The sequence below is a fragment of the Mustela erminea genome, chromosome 10 (genome assembly GCF_009829155.1).
Source record: "Mustela erminea isolate mMusErm1 chromosome 10, mMusErm1.Pri, whole genome shotgun sequence".
NCBI lineage: Eukaryota > Metazoa > Chordata > Mammalia > Carnivora > Mustelidae > Mustela > Mustela erminea.
In genome coordinates, this window is record NC_045623.1 from 75,101,879 (window position 1) to 75,127,273 (window position 25,395).

General features: G+C 53.7%; 1 protein-coding gene, 1 long non-coding RNA gene and 1 other non-coding gene across 10 annotated transcripts in view; 1 reads left to right on the forward strand and 2 right to left on the reverse strand.

The window, feature by feature from the left end:
* Positions 1-550: 550 nt before the first annotated feature.
* The window catches only part of RNF220 (ring finger protein 220), a 217,579-nt gene continuing 192,734 nt past the window's right edge, over positions 551-25,395 (reverse strand). The window contains exons 4-14 of one of the 5 annotated variants that reach the window (XM_032302016.1): positions 23,899-24,000; positions 19,549-19,591; positions 16,186-16,229; positions 15,603-15,735; positions 7,441-7,537; positions 7,144-7,230; positions 6,948-7,003; positions 6,735-6,813; positions 2,570-2,678; positions 2,352-2,426; positions 551-1,577 (exon numbers count right to left, since the gene is read on the reverse strand). In XM_032302016.1, coding sequence (XP_032157907.1) covers positions 1,506-1,577; positions 2,352-2,426; positions 2,570-2,678; positions 6,735-6,813; positions 6,948-7,003; positions 7,144-7,230; positions 7,441-7,537; positions 15,603-15,735; positions 16,186-16,229; positions 19,549-19,591; positions 23,899-24,000 — 897 coding nt within the window. In that variant the 3' untranslated portion in view covers positions 551-1,505. Of the gene's footprint in view, positions 1,578-2,351; positions 2,427-2,569; positions 2,679-6,734; positions 6,817-6,947; positions 7,004-7,143; positions 7,231-7,440; positions 7,538-15,602; positions 15,736-16,107; positions 16,230-19,548; positions 19,592-19,737; positions 19,994-23,898; positions 24,001-25,395 lie in introns of those variants that run through there. The other 4 variants (XM_032302015.1, XM_032302014.1, XM_032302013.1 and 1 more) reach the window with 4 other exon arrangements.
* Positions 2,677-18,344, forward strand: LOC116567133. Of its 4 annotated transcripts, none has more exons than XR_004276117.1 (5): positions 2,677-6,180; positions 6,285-6,863; positions 7,409-7,634; positions 9,690-14,720; positions 15,313-15,603. It is a non-coding gene; the product is annotated as an uncharacterized LOC116567133 (long non-coding RNA). The 4 variants fall into 4 exon arrangements; XR_004276118.1 differs by having other exon boundaries at positions 2,677-4,928; positions 5,988-6,863; XR_004276119.1 differs by having other exon boundaries at positions 2,677-4,279; positions 4,612-6,863.
* LOC116568361 lies at positions 16,755-16,865 on the reverse strand. Its single transcript, XR_004276576.1, has one exon. It is a non-coding gene; the product is annotated as a U6 spliceosomal RNA (small nuclear RNA).

Here is a 25,395-nt window from a genome sequence, read left to right on the forward strand (position 1 = left end):
TGCTGGCTGCCCAGCTTCCCCGATGCAAGAGTCCACCTTGGACAACTGGGGCTTTCTCCTGAGGCCACCCGAGGATCTAGGCAGTAGCTACACTGGGGTGTTGGTCACTCACTATAAAAAAAGCCGCAGTGGCTGAGATGGTCACTTTGGTCCCTGGCTCATTCTGGGGGACTAGAAAGGGATAGAGGCTTGGGGTCTGTGTCTTTACCTAAGCTTATGGCTGCTCTTGCTCTAGATTGGGGGATAGAGCCGTGTACCCCCAAGCTCTGACCTCTTCTGTGATTAATGAGCTGACGATTCTGCATCGATAAGGAATTAACCTGGAGCCCCTACCCATCAATAGTCAGGAGTCTGGGTCCCCAGCCCCAGCCCCAGCCCCACCCCCACTCCTGACGGAGTGCTCCAGGGGCCCCCTGAGCAGACCAAACCTGCACTGCTTTGCACACCGACATCCAATCCTCTGCCCCACACTGCTGCCAGGAATTAACCCCTTAACTGCTTCTGTCCACATTGCCCCATCACCTAGCCCTTCATACACACAGGCAGCAGCTGTTTATATTGGTTTAATCCATGTCAAATGTAGTTTACAAAGGGAAAGGACAAGTACCTTTGTATAGAATATACAGACACAGCATCACACCATGGGGCCCACGGGAGGGGCAGGGGAGACCACTTTCCCTGGGAACAGTTCTAATCCCAGGAATGGTTCTTGGCAGAAGGCTGGGCAGCCAGAAGCACACTCATCCAGCCCCCATCTCAGCCCCTGCTTCAGCTCGGTTCCCATTTCCTGTGTCTCCCCCCTCTCCCAACTCCTTATAAAGAGCTCCAGGAGCTAAGACTAAGAAGAGGATCGTGTCCGTTGGGGCATGTGCCCCATGTCTGGGGGAAGAAATATACACCACTGAACACCGAGCACATAGGAGAGGGAAAGGGATGCCATGGGGAGAGAGGCAGGCGCCCTGAGAGGTGGATGGGCCGAGCCCCCAGCCAGCCCTGAAGGGGGCACTGCTCCCAGGTGTTCTTAAAAAAAGAATAAAATCATACAACCAAAGGGGAGGGGACGGAGTGGAGGGCGAGGAGTTGTCCCATTTATACACAACATTGTAAACATACACAGTCTATATTACATGTGCTTCAGTCTGGCGTTTGCATGTCTGTCTGTCCGTCTGTCCGTCTGGGGGCTGGATCTCAGGAGCCTTGCCCCACTACTCCCCCTTACCTCCACCTCCTTGCCCCACCCTGGGAACAGAACCTGGAATAGGTATGGTCCCAGGCTTGGTAGCAGCCAGCAGGCAGGGCCTGGGCCTCAGCCTCCACTCTGGCTCCAAAGTCCTGTGTGTGTGTGTGTGTGTGTGTGTGCGTGCATGTGTGCACACACGCTTATGTGTGCGCGCGCATGTATGTACATGGGGAACCTGTGTGCAAGTATGTACAAGGGGGAGGGTCACATCACAGAGGCGGGCAGGTGGGGCTGCTCGCAGCAAGGGCCGCCAGGGGCGGCTAGCTCACAAGTAGATTCTCCGCAGGTCTCCGGGCGCTGTGATGGTGTTGCACTGAGGGCAGAGCTTCTTGGCACCCTGCAGGGAGAACAGGGAGGGCTCTGGTCACACACTACGCAGCTTGTTTGCTGGTGAGAGCACCCGGGCCTGCAGCCATGTCTCCCTGCGCCCATGTATGCTGGCACCTTGGTCCTGCCAGCCCGGGCTGGGGATGCACAGGCGGCCTCTGCAAGCAGGCAGGCGCACTCCTGTGCTGGGGGGACGCCAGGATCAAACCGCCTGGCCAGCCCCGCAGCGGGAGCCCCGGTAATGAGAACAAGGCTGGGTCCAGCTGTGGCTGCGGCGGCCCTAACGAGATTACATGCGGCCTTTGATCAGGACACAGAGCCCACGTCCGGGCCTTTTATTGCTGTCTCCGGGCGACATTTTAATGGCTGCTCCGGAGCGAAGAACAGGGGCAGGAGCAGAAGGAGCCTAGTAATGGCAGGGGGAGGGGCTGAGGCCCTGGTCCTGCTTACCCACAACCAGCCTCCTCCTGACCCGGGATCTCACCAGTATATGTGACAGAGGGAGCCTCGGGGGTGGGCAGGGGGAGGGGAGCAGGCAGCAAACCCATGGAGCGAGGGAATTTTTTTTTTTTTTTTTGAGGGAGAGAATAAACCTGGTGGGGGAGGAGAGAATGGAGGGAGTCTGGGGGCGGTGAATATCCTGGCTTCCTGCTGCTGTGTTCGATGCTCATGCTCTCCCCTGCCCCTCGCACCACCCTCCCCTCAAGCAGGCTCAAGAATAAGCATGGACGTGTGGGCAGCACCAGAGACTGCCCTCCACTCCCCAAACCGCATGGCACCTCACCAGGGTCCGTAGCCAGCACTCCTCGCAGTGCACATGCCAACACTGGATGGACGTTAGGGGCATCGAGTAGGAGTCCTAGGGAGGAGTGGGGCAGAGAAGGGGTCACTCTGAGGCTGGCCCACCCTCTAAAGAGCTCAAATCACAGTGCAAAGGCCCCTTCCAACCCCCGGAAGACACTGAAGCCTGACCAGAGGCATCCCAGGTTCCCTTTCTCTCACCATACAGATGAGGCATTTGTAACGGTCCCCACGGGATAGCTGCCGTTCAAGTTCCCTGACCCGAGCCTTCAGGGCCTCAAACGTGGTCACAGCTGAATCTTCGGTGATTCTGTAAAGAGGATGGCTTGGTTGGGCAGGCAGCAGGCTGGCATCTCTAACCTGAACCTCCAGCCCACACCTCCCTTGAATTCTAGAAGCAATATATAAATGTCCCCCACATGTCCCTGCTCCCCACCTGCCGAAATCCTCTATCTGAAAACTCCTCTTTCTTGAATTGAACTCTTCACGCTCCTTGTTCCTCCACCTCCATCTTGGTGAATTTCCAAACCAGATACCCCGGAACCATTCTCAAACCATTCCTTCCCAATCACCCTCGACACCTACAATCTGTCATCTAGTTTCTAGTATCTCGGTAGTCTCCACTACTACCTCTGGTCCAGGCCCTCATGTTTTCTCCTACAATTCCTCTCCTGACCTGAATGGCCCCTCTGTCTCCAGATCCTTCATTCCATTCTCTCAGCACCTAGAATTTTGCAGATTTGACCATTTCTACTTTAACATTTCAATGTTTCCCTCAGAATACAGCTCTATCAAACTTCTTGGAAGCTGAACAGGGACTCCTTGGCCTAGCCCCGGCCCATATCCCTCAGTACCCCGCCGCACGTGATGCTCCATCCAAACCAAACTGAAGCTTCCCACACCCAGCACCATTTTCCACGCCCCTGGCCTCTGGCAGTACTTCCTGCTTCCTCTGGCCCACCCCACCTCCTGCCAGCCCCACCGTGGGTGGCTGGTTTCCCGTGCTCTCTGGCACCCTGCAGCGGACCGCACCACAGCAGTGCAACTGCAAACATCCCTGTCTCCCGGGCAAGATGCAGTCTCCCAACCGCAGGCTGCTCACGCCACCAGTACTGACCACGGACATTAGCCCACAGTGGGCACGGGAGTGTGAGTAAATGTCTGTTGACCCAAAAGCCAGTCTCACCCCCAGAGTATGAGGTGTGGAGACTGCACAAGTCCCACAGAATCCAAGTCCTGGGCCACAGGCCCGCCCTACCTCAAGGGCTCCTTGTTGTTCCTTCCGGGGCACATGAGATGCCCTGAGGGCCCTCACTTGCTGTTCAAGCTCTGCCCATGAAAGTCCCTGTAACTTCTGGAAGGCTCTTTGGGTTGCGGTCCTGAACAGTGAAGAGCTAGGACTAGCTGAAGGAGTGGGGTGATCCCTCCTACCCCTTCTGAAACAACTGAACAGAACCTAGAGGAACTCACAGAAGAAGAATGCTGCCTGGAGGAGCAGAAAAGATGCTGCTAGAGATGGGCCTTAGGGAATAATAATGATGATAACACAAATAAAAGAGCCAAAATTTATTAAGCGCTTACTAAATGCCAGCGATTGTACTGAGGGATTGAAAATTATTATTTTATTTACACCTCACAAAAACCCCATGAGGAGATTGTAATATTCCCATTTTATATATGAAGAAACTAAAGCAGCAGAGGAACATGAAGCAGCTTGCCTATGGTTCACACAGAGTGGGGGAGCTGGGATTCAAACCCGAGACTGCTGCTGTGATCCATCGATCACTCTGTGACTAACATTACAACACTGACAATATCCAGGAGGAGCAGGGTCTCTCGGCCCAGGGACCGGGACCGGGACTGGGAGAACAAAGGCCAAGAGGTCCACGTGGCCGTAAGGCTCACCCATGGGTAAGTGTTAACGTGGGGAAAGTGGGGGAAGACTTTGGAGTCCACAATCTGAAAGTGAAGCTGATCTCACAGGCAACGGAAAGCTGCTGGGCCCACCGGAGGAGGGTGGTAAGAGGGACCAGTCTGAGGGGAATCGTAAGTGTGGCGCTGTGGGGGCAGAGACGTTCTCCAAGGATGGCCTGTTCGGCCGGCTTGGAACAGACAACTGCCGCAGAAAGCCCAAAAGCTTACAGGTGGTATTGGCGTTAAGTGATATGAGGAGGTATGGGGAGGATGGTGGATAACATTCCATGGGCAGCAACAGACTTTGATCTCTAACCTTTCTCTCTTAGGGCACCAACAGCAACAAAGAAGAGGAAGTCTTGGTGTTGTGTCCTTGTGTCAGGGATGCCCTCAATCTATTACTCCATGGGTCCACAACTCCCTCTACCCTGCCTCTATCCATGGAAGCTGCAAAGGGAATGACTCCGGCTCCTCTGACACTGGCTGATGCTGCAAGTGTCCACTCAACTTTCCAGATCTGGAAAGCCCCTTCATCAGCCCCTTGACCCATACACACGCCAGCACAGCTCTTCCCCTGGCGCTCTGCCCAATGCCACATGTGCCATTCTCATCTGGACTGTTGGTGAATTTCTGCCAAGGAGACAAGGTAGCTGTGCTCCCTTTCTCTCTAAGGACCAGGCTAGGCATCTGCCTGGTCCTATGTAGTTATTTCAAAAATTGGGACCCTGAGGCCTGGACGGGGGACAAAGGCCCAGAGCAGAGCACTCTCAAACTCTGTATCAGAGGAATTAGAGCTAGAAAGGCAAAAAGGATGGGGCCAGGAGAGGATGAAGCCATCTCCCCCATCATCTCCAAAAGCTCTATAGGCCACATCCGACTGAAGAGCCCACCTTACTGTGGACTTGCTCGGCAAACACCTGGTTGTTCTCTCTGCTCTGGTACAATACCTGGTTCTCCAGTCCCTGACCCAGACTACTTGTGAGTTATTCCTGACACCCTCTGGGGCATGGGGTAGAGAATTTCCTGGAAGCAGCCATGGCATCCTGCTTCCCCTGGGTTGTGAAAAAGATCTAGGGCGGGAACCCACGTTGTGTGTACCAGGAAGTCATGGGGACTGAAGGTCTCAATCTTGGTGGGGCCAGACCCGGTGGAGATCTCCACATATGACTCATCCCAGAGAACCTCGCCTACTGGTGCCTGTGCTCATACAGGTGGGACAGAAGTCCCAACTTACCCAGCTTTGGGTGGGTAGTACCTTCATGGATGGCCACTGGCTCTGGCCCCCACCTCCCCCTCGGGCGCCATCCCTGATTAATGATCTTGTCTTTCTGATTTATGAGCAGCCCCTCCAGACAAGGGTGGGCGCCCCTTACGGCCCCGCCCGCCCCGCTCAGCTGGAGTAGGAGAGAATTATTAAATAAACATCCATACGTCATTCCCCCCCCCACAAGCTGGTTGCGCCGAACCCGTGCGGCCCGCTCCAGCACTGACACGGAGCAGCTGCGGTGATTCATGGGCAGCCGGGCCCCGAGCCGCGGCCCATACATCATGCCAGCAGCACTCGCGGCCCCGGCCGAGATAAACTGATCAACCACAACGGGCTGGAATGAATTTATGACAACACAAAATGGAGGGAAACAAATGGGAGGTGACCCTGGGCCACCGACCCAGCCCTGCACCGGCCTGCAATCCACTCTCCTGGCAGGAGGCAAGATGGAACACTGGCCCTGGAATGAAGAGGCTGCCTTTTAACCCCAGGCAACCTAGCCTCCAGCAGAGAGAGGGGTGGGGTGCGGAGAAGTAAGCAGTGGCCAAGAGCAGCAACTCCAGGCAGCTAGAGCCGGACAGTGCCACTTCTAGGTGCCAGAACTGGCCTTGCTTGGGCTTCTGGAAAGGCGGTAAGATGCCCAGCTGATTTCAAGTCCTTGTGGCTCCTAGGGATCCAGGCTGGGGCTGGCCAGTCTCATGTGAATTGCTAACGGATCTCCTTTCCCTCTGCCAGAGAACCCAGGCCAAAAATTCCTTACCAGCAGTGATGAGACCCAATGCTCCTGCCTAAAATCCACTGCAAGCGCCACCCGGGACAAGAAAAATGAAACCAATTTAGCTCCCGATTAAGAAACAGAAACTGGAGATGAATCAAGTGCGCTGGCTGGGCTGGGCGGCCATACATCACATTCCCGGGCGGAGGCCGCCGCAGCGGGCAGGCAGGCGGGCGGACTGCTCCTCCCTCCGCCAGGACTCCCAGGGCAGTGGCCCAGCGATCAATTCACAAAGTCACGCTTAGCACCAGCTGGGCCCCACTGCTGTCGTGTGCCCAGGACCGCAGGACTAAGCCATGCTCTGGAGGGCCAAGAGTCCTGGCAGAAGGCCTTCCTGCTAACAGAGAGCCCCCCTCTCTCCCCTCCCTGAACTGCCATCCCAGGGGCCCCTCTCCTGGTCAGACACTCACTTCTCGATGTCACTATTCTTGCAGGTCTTCTGCATGGCCTCCTGCTTGCTGCTCTCACCGTTGCTGGTAGATGGCATCTCTGCTGGGATAGAGGGGCAACTCATATTCTGGCCAGACTGGGCAGCACAGGTGAGGGGCTGGGCTTGAGTCAGTCACCACTACCCAAAGGATGTCCCCTTTTCCCCACTACTCTCAAGGTGCGTCAGGACTTACCATCACTGGCCCATTTAGAGAACTCAGGTGTGATGCGTGTGCTGGGAGGGCCACCACTAGGGAAAGGAGGGGAAAAGAACAAAGTGAGCCCTAAAGGCAGGCAGAGGGGCCCTGAGGGTGGGTATTGGGTTGACTCCCCCACCTTAGGACTTTCCATCCCTCTACCCCACCCACCCAAGCCTGTGCCCACACTTGCTTTAGAACTGCGCCCCGGAGTGCCTCTCTCTCCTTGGCTTCACCAGGCTCCTCGCCTGTGCAGGGAATGACGTCAGCCTCTGTGTATCTGGCATAGTGGTCAAGGACAACAGATCCTAGGTTGCAGTAGGCCGTGAAGGTTGAATCCTGGTTAAAGCTTTGACACTGACCCCAAAGTTTGCGGGGGGGGTGGGGTGGGAGGAGGGTATAGGCAAGTACCAGAGCCGCTGGCTACTTTTTCAATTCCCTTTGGCCTGTCCCACCAGCCCCATCTTGTCCCACAGTGCTCCAAGGATACTGCGGCTTCCCATATTCCAGAGTGTCATCCCCATCCACATCCAGGTCAGCGTCGCTGTCCGGATTCTCTTTGCCGCTGCACATGACGAAGCCAGAGCCTGTGGGAAGCAAGACATGAGTAGGACCGGGGCGAACGAGACTACACCAAGCGTGCCCCTTCTGATGCCTCTAGGTAAGGCTTAAGTTTGGAGCCAGGTAAGGCCCAGACAGAAATCTGGGCCTGAAACACAGAGCCAAATACTTAGGTACTCTTGGCTCTGACATTTCATTTCCTTTCACTCTTCCTTTTCCTCTGCCACTTCTTACTGTTCCTGGTGGTCTCTGCTCATGAACTAGCCCATTCATATACTATGTCAGGTCCTCAGGAGACACTCAAGCTAGCCTGCTGTCCACCTGTCTTCCAGGTCTAGTTAGAGCAGGAAGAGGATACAGAAATTCATGTCTGTAGAGCCACCCCCACCCAAGACCTGGCCATCCCCTGTGTCCCATGGTCCACTGTGACAGTCCATCAAAAGGAAGAGCAAACTGGCTAGGGCTAGTCAGAGCCACACAGTGAGACCCCCAGCCAACGTCCTGATTTTGGCCGCCAGGTCCTTGCCAGCAAAAACACCAGGCAGCTGTTCAAATATTTGGTGTCTGAAGCGCCTGACATTAATTATTCATCTCCACCTCACTCAGCCCAGATTCCTGGACAAGTGCAGTTAGAAAGGGATTAGGAAGGGACAGACAAGGGAGGATAGGCACGCACACCTGCTTCTCAAAGCAATCCACAAAGGCAACCAGGCTGGGTGGAGGCAGGGCCATAGGCCAGGCAGGTGGGTGACCCTACCAAGGTGTACTTGGCCCAACCACAGGCAGACCCTTGGCCAGCAGGGACGGGTGAGCTGCTCAAGCCACATCAGGGCCCCTTACCTGATCCTGTGCTCTGACACCCAGGATCACCCTTCCTGATGGGCATGGTTAGGGGCCACAGAGCCTTTTCTCCCTCCCTGCCCCTGTCTCCGCCCAGTGGTCTCAGACCACATCCCACTGGCAAGCACAGCAGTCCTGCCAGGATGGAGAGAGATGAAAACAGTGGGATCTAGGCAAGCAGAATCGGCGGAAATCCTCAAAGAGGCGAGGAAGCAGTTTGGGGTTCTGATGATCTCAGAAAGGTCTTCTTGTCCGTTCTTCTTTCATCAAGACAACAGTCTTATGATGGGTCCTCAAGCCTTTTGTCTGTTCCTTCATCCTGCTTCCCAGATGGTTCTGACCCTTCCTTTCCTGGCTCCAAAACCAGCTATGGTCTCCCACCGCATGTGTATCTCCTCAGCCAGGCCCAGCAAGATGTGGATGTTCCTACTTGTCCACCTTTGCTCTTTCTTCATTGTCGCCCCAAGCACCCCATGCCTACACACACACTCTTTACTGAGCCTCACACGGCCCTGTTATGTCCTGCTCTGCAGACTTTTGCTCATGCTTTTCACTCCATGTGGAATGTTCTCCATCTTTTAAGCCTGTTTCAAGACCATTTTTCTTCCTGATCTTCTTTCCCCCACCTACGCCTCCCGTCTCTGGTCTCTCAAAGATTTCATCCATACCGAAGTCAAGTAGCACGAGGAAAAGCGAGATGCTAGGCACTGGCTAAGCTCCCCTCTGCACTCCCCCACCCCCGCCAGCCCTCATCTCCCCTCCACACTGAGGCACCAACAAACTCAAGGCAGCAGGCAGGTCAGCAGCGGGGCCATTAAGCTGAGAAAACACCAAGTTACAGCTCTGTCTCCTATTCACGGCCAGGTGTCCTGACAAGCAATTCCCTCCCTGTGGCTGAGTGGCACCTCTATAAACCCTCTGACAGTTTAGGAGACAAACTCTGCCATCAATCAGAATGGAGCTATCAGGTTCACTTACAGCCTGTGCCCCCGAACCCTGCCAAGGCTCCCTCCCCCAAGTACACACAGTTCAGCAGCCAGCCTCACAGCCTTTGCCTCGGCCAGGCCCTGCCCAGCCCTGCCTGGTGAGTGTATGAGAAGGAAAGCAAAGGACCCATGGCAAAGCTGAGAAAACGGTACCAGAGAGTTGCCAGGAAAAGTCCTGGTTTCTCAACACAGAAAGCAACCCTGTGGCCTGAAGTCCTCTCCTCGGCCAGGCCTAGACCAGGACTCCCACCCCAGCAGAGCACAGCCACTGTGCTTTCCCTGACCCTCCATGTCTGTCTGTGCGCCACCGCCTTCGTACATCTTGTTATCTCTTCTCCTTCCTGGTCTACAGAACAAACGCCTGCTTATTCTGCAAGTCTGACCTAGCTCAGCCATGCCTCCTGCTAAGAACTCACAGTGCCTATGCACACAGTTGCTCCAGAAATATCCCAACATTCTTTCAACCTTTACTGAGCTCATCCACAGTCTGGCCTGGCACTGGAGACACAAGAGTTTCAAGATCTGATCTCCACCCGTGAGGTGCTGAGTGTGAAGACTTCCCCAGGTATTTCTATGTAGGTGTCCCTTCCTTGGTGTCCACCCAGACTTCCGTGAAAATCCAAAGTCATATTTAACTACATGTACTGTCATGGTCCCTCATCAAACTGCAAGCCCAGGTCGGACTCACTGCTGTGGTCTCAGCAGCATGCAGCAGAGCTGGCCAGGCCCACAGAAGTGATGGCTAAAATGCTGACGGCGCTGTCCTGTCAGGTCCTGAGAGCCCTATGTCCAAAAGGAGGCAGAGGCCTCTCAGGATATAACCTTCCCTGTCAGACCTCAACCCCAGCTGGGCAGTGACGACCTGCCAGGCAGGACAGAGAGCATGGCACATCTTATCCACCAAGGAAAAGGCCTGTCTCTGGTTTGTGACCCTGACCCCATCCCCCTGTGGAGACAGATGTTGGGAACCTCTCCCTACCCCACAGGTGTTCAGAACAGGCTGCTACTGCCAATTTCCCTCTTATGCTGCTCCAGCCTCCTCCAACCTCCTTCCCAGCACATTAAACTTTATTTTCTTAATGAAATGTCACTTGCTGACTTCTGGCAGAATCATAATAAAAAGAAACTGCCATAAAGCCATTTTATGCCGACAGCGTCCCCCTACCCCCCGCTTGGCACCCTCCCCCCACCCCCAGCTTCGAGAGGAAGGCTCCATAGCCTTTTTATGTTCTCAGCTGCTGGAACATCCCAAGCCAGTACTCAGAGGCAAGATGGCACACACAGCTCCTTTCCAAGCCTCTGGCTCCTGTTCCATGTAGCTTCGGGGATAACAAGCAAGCTGCCGCTCCTGCTGCTGCTATCCAGGGAAGGGACTCAGCTCCCAGGACCTCCAAGATGACCTGGAGGACCCTTTAGTCACCAGGGGAGGCCTCTTGCTATGACTCAACCCCAGCTAGAGTGGCGCAGTGTGCTGAGCTGCTGTCTCTAGGCAAACAAGGCTGGTCAGCGATGCTCAGCAGAGTGGGTTCTGGGAGTGGAGGCAGTGTGAAAAATCCCTTCCCTCCAAACGAATACTTAGCAACAGAGAGGATTAAGTGCAAAAATGATAAGCAAGTCTAAATTTTATAAAAATGACCTCTCCCATAAACTCATTTCTTCCTGGGTCATCAAGGAGAAGAAAAAAAAAAAAATCAGTGTTAATTTAATCAATTGATTAGGCGATCGATTGAGAAACTGGAGATGCCCGTTTACTGGGGGCACTAACGTCCTGGAACCCGAAACCACAAAAAAGGAGCCATCAATTTCCTCACCTGCTGCTTCTAACAAAACCTGAGCCCAGGGAGAAAGGAAAGTCTTGGGGCCCTTCAGAGGCCATGCTCTTGGGGAGGGGCGGGGGGGAGAGACAGGGGCAGCAGTTTCCGGAGAGTTTTACACTGGAATTAGTTACAGATGCAGTTACGGTGTCTTGTGTAAACGCCATCGATTGGGGAGCTGACAGTCTGGGGAGCTGCGATGCGGGACAATCAATCGGCCTGCAGTGTCACCTGCCACCTCGCTGAACAGTTGACAATGCAATTATCCAGTGTGGAGGCAGGGAGTTGGCGTGTGTCAAACGCACTTAGCCACTTTCCGGGCCTCCTCAATAACGCGTTTCACTGCCTCACGTCAGGAGAGACGCAGAGAGACAGACGCCGTTTAAAACCATTGATACTTGCTCCTTCTGCCTGCACTCCCTCTATCCCAGCTTAACAATTGTGTTCCAAAAGGCGATTAAATCCCCGTCAGTTGCCACAGGGGACAGAAGGTGCCTTGCTCCCTGCCACCTCTCCTCACCCCTCCCACCAAGCAACAGTTAGAACTAAAGGTGGTAGGAGCTAGAAAGCAGAAGCCCCAGCCCTCCCTGTCCCAAGACTGCCTCCAGCAGCTGGCTGCTCCAACATCTGTCACTGACCGGACCACGCAGCACGGCTACACTGTGGATGCTTTTAGTTACAGGGGTCCCTTCTTTTGGGAACTAACATGCTAGAGGGGGCAGCAGCTAGGGGAAGGCCTAGTTCTGTGCCCTGGGACTCACGGTACCTCTCAGCTCCTGACCCAGGATCTGGTGATGTTTTAGCAGGCCACAGCTCATTAAAAGATCGGTGCCAGAGCTGTCCTCTCTGTGAGATCTCATCCCAGGCTACTGGGAACCAGCCTAAATCCAAGAGAGGAACTTGAGAAAGATGGAGTCACCAGGCCAGGATCTGGGGAGGGCAGAGACCTGCACAGCTGGGCCTCTAAGTACTGTCATTCTCCCTCCCTTCCACCTGTTTGATTCAAAGGGGCTCACTGCTGGATTCTAGCGAAGCATTTCCTGTCAGGGCTCAGACACAGCCACAGCACCCTCTAGTTCCTGTGCAGTCTCCTGGGAGATGTTTCCATCTTCCACACTCCTGTGCCTTCCCCCATCACTGTTACCTTATCTGAAACCAACCATTCCCATGTCTTCTCTCTAGCCTGTCCATTCCAGACATGATGGGCTCCAGGCTCCCCAAATCCAGCTGAGTGAACTTTCAACAGCAACCAATACAGGGGAAGGATCAGAGCTCACCATAAGTCTCTTTTTGAGGACCCAGGAGCTGGAGACAGGAAATGTGGAGAGGTGTGGCTCACTCATCACATACCTCCCTTGCCTATAGAAGGAGCAGGTTTTTGTCCCAAGGGGCTGTATCATTAGGTTCTCACTGAGGCCTGCTGCTTTAGCCCAGAAGCCCTTTGCTCTGCCCAAGGCTGGCATGGTGCCCCAGAAGAGGATCTTTTTCTAACTGCTAAGCTCTCTCAGGGGAATGTTGGGGAAGCTCTAGGCTCCATGCTACCCTTTATGCAATTCTAATGCTGGGTGGGGGAAAGAGCAGTAGCAGACTAGCAACCCTAAGGTTCTGAGAGGACATCAACAGCTCAGGCACACAGCCCAGGATTTCTCTGAGAACTGGGAAGGCCACGGTATTTCCTAGATACTGAAAGTTTTAGGTCTTCCGACCTGTCTTGAAATCTTTATTTCCTTTAGCCTCTTAAAGAACTGTTTTTAGCTGGACCTACCTTGGTGCTTGCTGCCTGCTTACCTGTTCTGTCTTGTCTTTCATTTTGTTCTAGAGTCCCAATTCCAAGCACTCCTGGGTCCGAGCTACCTAGGCTTTGCCCTCGATAGCCACAGATCCGTCTTCAAGGCCTGTTCCCCTCAGCCAAGTGTCTCCACCAAAACTCTTGCTTGTTCCCTAGCTCCACAGCAGATTACACTCAAGGTAACAGATCTGCTCCATCAGACCAGTTCCCAGTAGGCCTGGTGGGAAGCTTGCTGAGGATGACGAAGGGGCCCTGGTCTGGGAGGAGGGATAGGGGATGATCGGATACAGGAACTTATCTGCAATTCTTCAATTCTTTCATATCTAACAAGGACAGCAATCTCTGTTCTGTCAGCACGCACAGCGCAGCTTAAATGGGCCTCAGCACTCGCCCGCTCATCCTGCCTCTGCTCCCTCTCTCTGAAGTCGGCTGGGCAGCTTCTTCAGCCGGCGTTATCACTCCCTCTAACCGGTCTTGGCAGGCAATCTAATTCCTCCTGAAAAGGTCACCGCCATTTTAACTGCCTTTCAATCACATTAAGCACGCGCTGCCCGGCTTGCGGCCCGGCCCGCCCGGCGGGCGATCAATGCGCTGCACTGACACCAGCCCGCCTGGCGGGGCCACACCCAACCCCCCAAGAGTTGGGGCCTACCGGTCCTGGCCAGGGAGGGTAGACTGACAGATGGCCAGCTTCTGCAGCCGGGGTTTCAGGGGCAGAGGCAGTCAGGATCAACCAGGGCCTCCTTTGATGCCCCCCTCCCCCCCACCGAGGAGCCTCAGCCTCCTCTGCTCCACTGCGCCCCGCTCTCTGCCTCGTGGCCCCCGCTGATCTTGCTGTAACACAGCCTTTCAAGTCTGCCTGTCTTTTGACTGCACTAAGCTGTTTAAGAGGCGGCAGCAGCTTCTATCAGGCAAGCTGGAGCCATTCTCTGCAGATAAAGGCACCTCCGGCCCTGCTCCCTCTTCAAGCCTCACTCTCATTCTCGCTCTCCAAACCGCTCAAAGAAAAGCCCCCTTTGAACTCCCCTCAGGAATTCTTGAAAGGAACAACCTCACAGTGTAAACACTCAGGGAAAACTGACACCCGCCCAGGGCCTAAGAGCACCGCACACTGGCTCTGCAAGTGTGTCCCAGCGCAGGGGAAGGACCGTCAAATCAGCAGGCCCCGTCTGCGGCTGTAGCCCCTGAAAGCCTGGTCTGGTGCCCAGAAGGCCAGGTCCAGTTCGGTGCCAAGAAACCTAAGAAGTTGCCACAGTGATGGAAGATGTATCTGCAGCTGCCAACAGAGTGAACCCAGAGCTGCGTCCTGCAGCTGACCCTGATGGGCCAACTGCCAGACACCTGTGTGTCCCATTCCCAGGATCCTGGGGTTTTTGCTGCTCATCCTTCCAGGGCCTCAGACACTCTAGAGCTCCAGGACAGGACCAGAGTGACATGGCAAATGAACTTTCTCCAGCTCAGGGTGGGGCAACGGTTTAGGCTGATTTACCATCCTGCCTGATACCTTCACTATCCTGACTGACCCCAAAAGCTTGGGGAATGAGAGAAACCCAGAGGCATAATGCCCGACCTGGACTTGGAGGCCCTTCATGTGTCCAGTCTGCACTGCACGGCGCTATGGAGACCACTCCCTGGGACCGGCCCATGAAGCATGGCCCTGACAAGACAGAGACCCTCTTCCTGGCTACTGTGAAGTTCCCCAGGGACCCACCAGTACTCCCACGGGTGTTGCCTGGAGAACTGGAGGCAGACAGGAAGCAGACTGGTTCACTCAATGATCGTGAGTCCCAGGGCCGGCTGTGCTTGTACAGAAAGCGGAGAGCTGGAGGCCAGGAGGCAGACTCTTTCCCTCTTCCCCTGACCAGAGCAGGGGAGTCTGACAGGAGGACATGACCCTAGGCAACTGGACAGTCTACTGTATGACCTAGTTGGCGGGGGGGGGGAACTTCCACTTCCACTGGGCGAAGCCACATCCCTCCAAGGAGCTAGGAGGGCAACGGAGCTGTGCAGTGCCCTGAGGACCCCTCTGTAGTAACAGGGGCGAGCCCAAGGGGAGCAGGGAGCAGCTGGGCCCAGGCCCCTCTTGCTTCAGGGCAGAGGGCGCCCGGGGAGAAGGGATGGGATCAGAGCTAAAATTAGATTCCCCAATGAAGCTCATGGGAGGTCAAATTTTGCCATAACTCACTCTCTCCTCTGTAACTGATTTCCCTGACGTGGGGCTGAGGAGGAGGAGGAAAATCCAATGTGTTTGCCTGGAAGCCCTCAGGGCCCCCAGTGCTGGAGGTGTACAGCAGGTTGCTGGATTCTCATTTATCAGCCTTAAGAGGGATGGAGTGATAAATGCATAACCGTCCCTTTAATATTTTATGCAGGTGCTAACGCGGCTTGGCTGTCACCTTCAATGCATCACCCGAGGCTGAGAGCCCCCCTCGTCACTCCTAGCTTGCAGCCTCAATTCCATTTCCCCACCCAAATACATCCATTTTAATATGCACATCACAGGCAGGCAGCACGGTCACAAAGGAGCCCCGCCAGCAGCAGTTCCCACGTGGTGGAACGGATGACCAGCCACCAGCCCTGGCCTCTCGGCTCCCAACAGATGGATACCCAGCAGAGGCCCGGCCACCAGAGCACCAGTGCTTTACATGTCAGCCGCCTGTACCTCGGAAACCACCTTCCAGGAGAGTGGTGGCCCGGATCCGCTTCTGCCCGCACCACTCATATTCCTCAAAGCGGTTGCTGTTCTCGTGCTCGATATCCACAGCATCATCCTCGGCCATGCAGGAGCCTTCCCTCTGTGAAGAGCAAAGCAGGACCATGTGGGTTCCAGGCCACCACCATCTGCTCCCCCAGGTCTATAAGAAAGGCACAGCCCTGGCCCCCAGGCTTTGGTGGGTCATAACCCAGCTCTTGGCTCCTTTCAAGGAAACCAATCCAAAAGTCAAAGAACCTTTGCCTCTTCCCAATAATTTTCTACTGGAGCCCCAGGGAAGGAGTGAAAGTGTGAAAGCAAAGGAAGAGGATGAAGAACGGAGAAGCAGCAGCTGCTGAGACCACACGGGGACCCCAACACAGCCCCTAAATCTGGGGGCAGTCAGCAGCTAGTGTCAGGGAAAGCGGGGGGGGGGGCGGGGGGGAGAAGAGGTAGGTAGGGACGGCCCCTCTACCTTCGAAAGGCAATGCTCCACATGCCTACTCATCTCCTGCTCCGATCCTGCCAGGGGGCGGTTGCACAGGGGACATACCTGCCCTTCATCTTGCTTCCTCCGTTTCATTTTCCCAATCCGAGCTGCATGGAGAAACCGAAAACAAAGCACAGAACATGCAAATGGTCACTGGAGCTCCCAGGATCCCCGTGGAGCTGACACATCCTGACCTCTTGCCAGCCATTAGCCCTTTTGTTCAGGGTCTGATCTGGCCCTCATTATGCAGCACCTCTACTCTTTGGGGACTGGGTCTCACCAGGAGCACCTGCGGAGGAGACTGGTGCTGGACCAGCAAAGTGTCTACTCTTTGGCCACAGATGGCTCAAGTTCAACCCATACCTTCCTACCTGTAGTGCTTAGTAAGTCCAATGAGCAAAGACTCGAAAAGTTGCTAAGTATCTGCCCAGAAGGCCAAGACCATGGGTTCTCTTTGCAAACATCTCTTGGCTAGAACCCAAGGTCCCTGCCAGAGGGCCAATTTGTCCTGCTGTTCACTCATCAGCTAAAACCCCTTTTGTTCCTATGCCAAGGGCCCTGAGGCACTGCCCTTAGTGTCCTACCTAGAATCTCTCAGAACAATTTTCTCTCATGTCCACTGGTCCCATTTAAAAAAATTTTTTTGTGGAATGCTTCATAAATTTGCATATCAGCCTTGTCTCGGGGCCTTGCTAATCTCTGTATTGTTCCAATTTTAGTATATGTGCTGATGAAGAAAGCAATTTACTGGTCCCATTTTACAGAAGAGGAGACTGAGGCCCAATCATAAAGGTATAGAGGATCTGAGTCAGAGAGCCCAGGGTACCTTGAGAGGACAGCCTTCACTATGCCTACCCAAACCTGTTCTATCATTTCTAATCAGTGCAGGGGGCTGGCAGGCCCCCAGGCAGACGGCTGCCTGCCATGCTGTCCCACAGGGGCTCAATTCCAAAGTGCACACTGTAAGCCCCCAGCACTGCTAATTAATGCTGAGAGATGCAATCATTTCTAATTAGCTCACTAATCCCTCTCTGCAGCCCTCCTGTCACTGAAGCAGGAAGGGGTCAAAACAAGGGACTGCCACCCTTCCCATGCAATAGCAGGAGGAGAGATAGCCACTCTGAGATCAGACTGACTGGGGGCTGTGGGAGCCAGCCAGGGAGAAAAAGGTTCCCACTGCCAGGCCAGGAAGAACTTTCTCATGGATACTGACCCTGGTGGGAAGCTCTTGAATGCAGTATTGGGAGGGGGACACAGGTGAAAGCTGATGTTCCAACTTAAAGCTTCAGCTGTGTATTAGGCTCAGCATCAAATACCTTACACAAAGTAACTCATTTAATTCTATGTTCAACCTAAAGCAAGGCTGCATTATCCATTTTAACAGAAGTCACTTAAGACTCAGAGAGAACAAGGCACTTGCTCAAGTAGCTAAAAAGTGGCAAAGACAGGAGAAATCATGCCTGACTCCACAGGGAGATTGCTCTTCCATCCTGAGTACCACACCCAACCCGACTGATTGCAGCAACGAAGACTGATCCCGGAGTATGCTAGGGCACTAAGAATATGCACATATACCTCTTGCCTGTTCGGAGGCAGGGAACCACTCCAACTCCAAAATAGTTGCTCTAGAAAGACCCAAACCAAGTGGAAAGCCATCACCCCACCAGAGATGGCATGGAGTTTGAGAAATCTTGGATCTGTAGCCTGGCCTGTATCTTCACTTTCCTGTGCTCTCTCCACAGGAGAGGGGACTATGTTCTAGTATCCACCTTAATTTTATAGACAAAGATCTAGATCCCTTTGCCTTAACTGTCCTAACACTTGGTATTTCAGGCCTGAGCCACCTTTGCACCCTGCATCAAGGGCTGGGATGGAGAAGGGATGGCAGACATCAGAAGGGCAAGGGGCCCTAATGGTTCTTGAAGCCCATAGGGAGCAGTGTGCCAATACGAAGGGCCTATGACAGACACAACTGAATAAAGAAATGAATCTTACAGATCTGCCAAGAAGAGCATGATACTGGACACTGTTCTTGCCCAAGCCACCCAGGACAGAAGATCCTGTATAATCCCAGGAAAGCACCTGATGGGCTGAACAGCATCTGAAGATTCTCAGATAAGCAAGCAGGTTTGGTTTAACTTGCAATTCATCAGGTGCCTGGGTGGCTCAGTCACTGTGCGCCTGCCTTCTGCTCGGGTCATGATCCCGGAGTCCTGGGATTGGGCCCTACATTGGTCTCCCTGCTCTGAGTCTGTTTCTCTCTCCCTCTCCCCACTGTTCCCCCTGCTGTGCTGCCTAATAAATAAATAAAATCTTAAAAAAAAAAAAAAAAAAGGTAATTCACCATTCATCTTTTAAGTCCTGAACTAAGCTTACTAAAGTGTGGGCAGGGAAAGGTCTGTGTTGGTGTAAGGAAGCAGCAAGACACGGTCACAGAAGCACAGGTTTTGGAGGTAAACTTCAGTTTAAATCATGGTTCAGTTACATCCCAGCTGCACGATTTTAAACAAATCACCTTTACCTTTCACAGCCTCAGTTTCCTTATCTACAAAATGTGTTACCACCTTCTCAGAAGTGTTATGATAATGATGATTAACATGGTGTCTGCCTATGATGAACGCTTTCCTTTTCCTGATCAGGGCTCAGCCAGGCAGCAGAACCCAAGTGGCAGGAGCTGAGGATCCTGAATGGCCACAGCCTCACTCACTCACCAGCTGGCCCAGAGACCCTAAGCCCCTTATAGCCAACACCCAGACATACCACACCCTAGTCAGCACAAAAAGCTAGGTTCATCCAATTGTGTTCAGCAATAGTAATGCTCCAGAGGTTTGAATCCAAAGGGGGGGGGGGGCACCAGGTAGTGCATACATGATGTGCTTTCAGAGAAGGCCTCTAAGAGCTGTCGAGCCCATGCTGATCACCTTTGTGAAATGTGGGCCGACTGATAACTCAAAGAGCCCTGGGATGAGTTAGTTCCTGTTGCCGTGGGAACTCCAGATCTCACTGCATTGTCAAGTCTCAGCAGAGAGGCTGTATTCACACTACTGGGCACTGATTAAAAACTGGAAGAAAAACATTCTCAGCGCCCTGCCGGCTTGTACAGTGAGGTCCCAGCAGTTTGCAAATTCAAAGCTGAGCTCCCGAGTGGAATTGTGTAGCTTGTTCCTCATTCTCTGGTACTTATTGCCCACCAGGGTTCTTGAAGGCCTTCAGAGAGGCGTGGGCAAGAACTGGAACCATAACCTCCATTAGACAGACGGGGAAACTGAGGGAGGCAGCCCTGGTTAGCACAATCTCAGGCGCTGTGACTGCGACGAAGCCAAATGGCCCCAATATCGAAGAGACCCAGGCAAGCCTGGAGCTTCAGGCAGTGAGGGAGGGAGGAGGCCGGGGGTGGGGCGGAGGGAGGGGCCGGGCAAGACTCACCATTCAGTCGGGTTTGCCGGTTGGCTCGTACTCGCAGGAAGGTCTGGGAAAAGATCACGGACAGAAGCAGGGCGGGGGGGAAAGAGAGGAAGAAAAGCGTCAGGCACAGCCTGAAGCCCTGGCCCCCGCCCCCGCGCTGGACCCCGGTCCCGGCCTGCCCCGCCCCAAACAGCCCGTAAACAAACCTACTTCCTCCCTCCCGCCGGCCCCCCTGCTCCGCCGGCCGCTCCGGGCCCTCGGCATAGCCGCCGGGGGATGCTCTAACGGGACCCCGTGGCCGCCGCACGGTGCCGCCCCAACCCCGGTCTCCGGCGCTGCGGGCCCTGCGGCCGCCTGGCCGGCGAGGGCGGCGATGCGGGCGGATTCCCCCCGGCTGCCCGGCGGCGGCGGCACCTCAGCTCCCACCGGCGGCGGCGGCCATGTTGGCCCTGATCACGTGACCCGCTGCCGTCGCGCGCCGGGGTGAAAGTTCACAATTGGGGGGGCGGCGGCCGGACCTGGACCAGGACCAGGAAACGGCTGCTCGTACTCCGGTAGTAACCGGCTGGGGCCGCCTTGGGGTCCCTCCCACCTTCCGCAAAGCCAACCCGTCCGAGTTTTAGCGACTGCCGGGTCCTCCCACCGCGTCCCATTCCCCCTTGCCAGCGCGGGTCTCCTTCCGCCCCAGAGCCTCGATCCGGCCCCGGGTCCCGGACCCCGCCTCCCGCGCGGCCAGCTCTTTGCTGGGGAGGAGGCGTCCGGATTCCCCGTCTCTGGGCGATCCCATTGAATGCCCCAAACTGTCCCTCCCCCACCCCCACCCCCCAGCCTTTCTGTAATCCCGTTATTAGAGGATTCCCATTTCAGCTGTCTGGAGGTTTCGTAGGCACCGCACGCCAATGCGGCCAACGCGGAACTCGACATCCCCAAACAGCCGCTTTCCACTGGGGTGCTCGGTTTGGAAGTGGATGCCACCATCCACTCAAGTGTGCCCACACCGGAAACTGTGAGAGGTGTCTTTGGCCCCGCCCTCCTTCATTCCTCACACTCAGTCCAACTTTAGATGCCACAGGGTCTATATTTAAAGGACTCTTTAATGTTCCCATCTCCACCTCTGTGTATCTCCTACTCAACTTTCCAGGCCTAAGCAAAAATATCTTTTCCTCCCGTTAGAGTACTTCCATCTCTATCTTCATTGTAGCTCATACAAATTCTTATGGTGGACTGACCACTCCAGGGTTGGGGCCATGTGTCAGTCATATGGGTGAACCCAGGGCCCTGCGTAGCGCTTGGCATGGCCTGTTTCTTCAATGGCTACACCTGCCTTGGATGTCACTGCTCTAGGTCATAATCTTGTGAGTTCTCAAAATTTGTCTCTCATCCGGCCTTCTGGTCTTCAGTTTCTCTCTCTGCGACCCATCCTTCAGACTACACAGAATGTGATCTTTGTATTGTACAAAATTGACCCCCATTTATTTAAATCCTTCGATGGTTCTCAACCTAGAAGATTTGCAGCATGGCATACAGGCCTTTTTTCTTCAGACTCTTCTACTACTTTTGCTCTCTCCCTTTGCCATCTTGGCACTCTACCTTTGCAGGGCTAATGGTAGTTCTTTGAGCACTCTGTGCCCTGGACTCTGGTCTAGATTATCCTCCATGCTTCCATATCTGCTGCTTGGTTGAGGGTTGTTCACCCTTCAGGACTCTAGGAAGGCTTCACTTTTCCCCAAAGGTTGGGTTAGTTGCCTCTTCTGAATTTTCACCATTCCTTGGCTCCCCTCTAATCTTGTATATTGTGATTATTTACATGTGTGTCCCTGCTACCGGGGGTGGGATTGTCTCTATCCAGTCACCCAGCACAGGGTCTAGCATGTAGGACATATCAGTGAGAAGGGGAAAAGGAGATTTATAAAGGGAAGCCCCTGAGTCTAGAGCAGGGCTGGGAAACAAGGATTCAGGGCCAGACAGAGTACAGTTCAAATTCTGACTCTGTTACTCATAATTTATCGGTTCCAAAAAAAGGTCATATCCCCTCTCTAGGCCTGTTTCCTTAGCAATAAATTGGGGGCAACAAATCCTAGCCTGCACAGTTGCTATGAGGGTAAAATGAGGTCATGGTTAAGGGGGTTAGGTAATCCAGTGGGGGCTAAGTATATGGGAATCCAAACCAGAAACCAGTACCCCATGCTTTTAAGACCTAGTCTGATGATTTAAAAAACAAAAACAAAAACAAAAAACAAACCATAATTGACCAACTAGTACATGCCAGGCGTTGTGTAAGGATCAGGAGATGGAATACCTAGCTAGTCCCTGGAGTACTTTCAGCGTCACATTCTACCAGTTTCCCTTGTATTTTACATGCTAACAAAACTGAACAGCTAGCATGTCCCCAAGTACATAATTTTGTGTTACATCTCTATGCCCTTTGCACACAGGGTTGCCTTGAAATGGCAGACCTTCCTTGTCCACCAAAGTGAACTCCTACTTGTCCGTGTTCAGTTGTTAACCTCCTCTGTGAAGCTTGTTCTAATTTGCCCCTCTTTATGCTGTGCTGTCCCAGAAACTTACTTAACTGTCACAGCACTTAAACCACTGGCTATAATTATTTATTTGCAAATCCAATCCCTTGAAGGCAAGGACACTGGGGTGAGCATGTTTGAGTATAAGAAGGGAGTAAAGAAGGATGAGACAAGGACCTTGCCTTGGAGGAACTCCCAGTCTAGTGAAACAGTCATGCTCATTGTGAGAGATTAAATATGGTCACCGTTCTTTGTGGTTCCTTCTGTCAAGAGGTGCATTTCTTCATCCCTTGATTATGGCTTAGCCTTGTGACTTGTTTTGCCAAATTGATGTATGAGTTCCAGAGTCTAGGCCTCAAGAGACTTTGCAGTTTTGGTCTTTGCCTTCTTGGTATGACACTGCCCTGAGGCTTCCAAGGAAGGAAGCTGATCTAACCTATTGGAGGATAAGAGGCACATGGAAGAGAACCGAGGCATCCTGATCTCCCAGAATGAGAGGCTTTTCAGCCTAGTCAATCCTCCAGCTGAATGAGCTACATAAATGAGAAAAGGCCCAGTCAACTGAAAAAAAAACCATGAGAAACAGCACATTGTGTTAAGTCACTAAGTTCTGAGATAGCATGTTATATGTTAGTAAATAATGGAAGCATAGCTAAACAGGTGATCACAATATAGGATGATAAGGGCAATCATAAGGATATACAGGGATCATGAGAAGAGATAGCTAATCCAGAAAGGCTTCCTGGAGGAGATGGTATTTGGGCAGGATATTGGAGGATAAATATAAATGTGACACGGTGGGGTAAAATAGTCCCATTAGAAGAAACCACATGTGTAAAAGTGTGCAGGCAAGAAAGGAATGGCACGGACATGGAGGGAGTGATTGGCATTAATTCTGTGCTAATAGCCCATAGGGTTCATGGAGGGCAGGTATTCATTAGGAATGGCAGCTGGAGATCGGGGTTGAACCTAAATCACAGAAAACCTCAGTGCCATGCCTTAGCATGCCATGCCTATGCCTGATGGTAGTTCTTTTCCTAGTTCAGCAGGTGCTGAGGCTGACTGCTGTGTAGGATATCCCCTAAGGACAGGGCTCTGTCCATGCCTTTCGAGTGGAACTCTTGGTGCAGAGCCTTGTCTCCCTATCACACCAGAATTCCCTGGGGTTGGGTCATTTCTCCACTTACACTAGGGTTATTGGGTGAGAGCAGTGTTTCCAGGGGCTGGACTGGGCTGACTCTCTAGAACCAAGGTTTATGAGAGTGAGGATTCCTCCTCAAGGCTGGCACTTTGGACTATGCAGTTTGAGTCCCATATAGAGTTATAGAATCCCTATAGAGCTAGGATGTTACCTTCAGGTCCCCTCTTGCTGTGATCTCTTGGGACTGTGTGATTACTCCCTTCCTGTTTGCCCAAGGCACTCAGGGGCCACATCTGTCTGACTCTCTCGGGTCTGATACCAAGGTTTGGCAGGATTGAATAATTATTTGCTCAGGGGATCCTGGTTTTGAAGTCTGAAGTCTTCAGGGGATTTGGGGCTAGGTCTCAGGGCCCCCATGAAACGAAACCACATAGGATTCCTCTTGATGAACAGGATGCTTTAGATGTGCTCAGAGCCCACCAGAACCCAGGTGACCTTGGCATCACTCCTTAAAACCCATCTGTCGAAGGCCCATTCCCCGACACCTGTTCCTTCTGGGTCCGGTTAGGGGCACTGGATGCAGAGCAAACCAAATACAGTTCAGGCTTCTCTTCTCTCCTCCCAAGGATGGGAGGAGTTGGCACCAGGCAGCCCCCTCTAAGCTTTCATCCACGGGGGCTTCCTTCTGACGCTCACCCAGCCCCTCCTCACCTGGTATCTGTCTGAGTGGTGCAGGTCATCGGTAGTGGAGGAGTGTGGGGACGCTGTTGGGGACTCTCCTTCTCTCTTGATGGAAGCAGACAACAGGAGGGACTGGAAGAAGAGAAAGGACATGTAGCCTCGGGCCAAATGAGACCTGCAGTCAGTCAGTCCCCTAGAGTTCCCAGTCCACCAGAGCTTTGGGGAGAGGGGCAGAGAGGAAGGCTGAGGGATAGTCTCAGAAGGCAGGCAGGCATTGGGGCCCTGGGGGTGTGGCTGTGGGAGACCATGGCTTGATTCTAGGAAGGCGTAGAGACCTCCAAGGGGGTCCAAAGCTCCCAGACCCCAGGTAATCTCTGCCCCAGTGGGGCAGGATGCCTTGCCCTCCCCTAATAGGCTGAGATGATACATGTTTTGTGTTCCCATAGCAAGTAGAGACTCTGGGACCCCCCTCCTGGGGGGTTGAGGGTAAAGCCACACACCTGCAGCCCTGTCTGCCCCTAATACAGGCTGACGGCAGCCCAGCTATGGAGACAGTAAATTAAATAGTATGTATGAGTTTCCCACATGCAGCTAGGGATGTACGCCGGGTCCATTTATCCCAGCGCTGCAGCAGTGACCCCAGCAAGAACCCCAGCACAACTAACCCCCCCACGTCAATCCTGTGCGGCCTCTCCTACATGCGCCCGCAGTTTAGATTAATAAACTGTCTGCTTTACATTGTGTGCGAGCGCCACAATTCTAAATACCACATGGCACGTTCAGCGGGCTCTTGCCGGCTCTTGCCAAGGCCTGTTCAGCTGCAAACGGGGCTTGGGCGGGGGGCCTAGAGGCCTGCAAGCGATCCCGACTTCCTTCCCCCACCCTCTCCAGCCTGCACAGCTCGGAGCCGGAAGCATACAATTCCCTAGGAGGCCTCCCCAGCCTAGAAACCATGCCAAATCGCCAGTGACAGCCCAAAGAAAGCAATTTGGGAAAGATGGAGCAGCCATTTATCCTTCATCTCCGACCGAGCCTTAGGATGTGACCTGCATGTGGTGGCCAAGCTGCACATCCTCAGGCAAGGGCCCTGGGAGGGGAGGGGCGCCTGCTGGCCTGGCGGGGTGCCCTGACTCAGCCTCTCCCCAAGGAGCTGGTGGAGGAAAGAGCCTGGGAAGGGCCTGCCACTTGGAGCCCTTTCTTCGCCCAGCCAAGGCCTGGTGCCGACTGCGGTGGGCTTTTGGGCAATGTTCTTCTCCTTCTCTGGTCCCAGGGAGGACGCTGAGGAGGGGAAACGATGTGGGGGTCCCTGCCCCCCGCCACGAGAAAGCTCGTTCTTGTGTGCTTTCTCTCTCTCTCATTCTCTCTAGGTTAGAAGCCCTGAGAGGCCCAGCATTACACCTGGGGCAAGCAGAATAAAAAAAGGTCACTGGTGCTTTTTAAACATGGACCAAAAAGCAGTAAAATGTGTTTTGAAAAAAAATCCCAGCATTAAATCATGACTTTTTGCCTGGCTCTTCGCCTCATTAA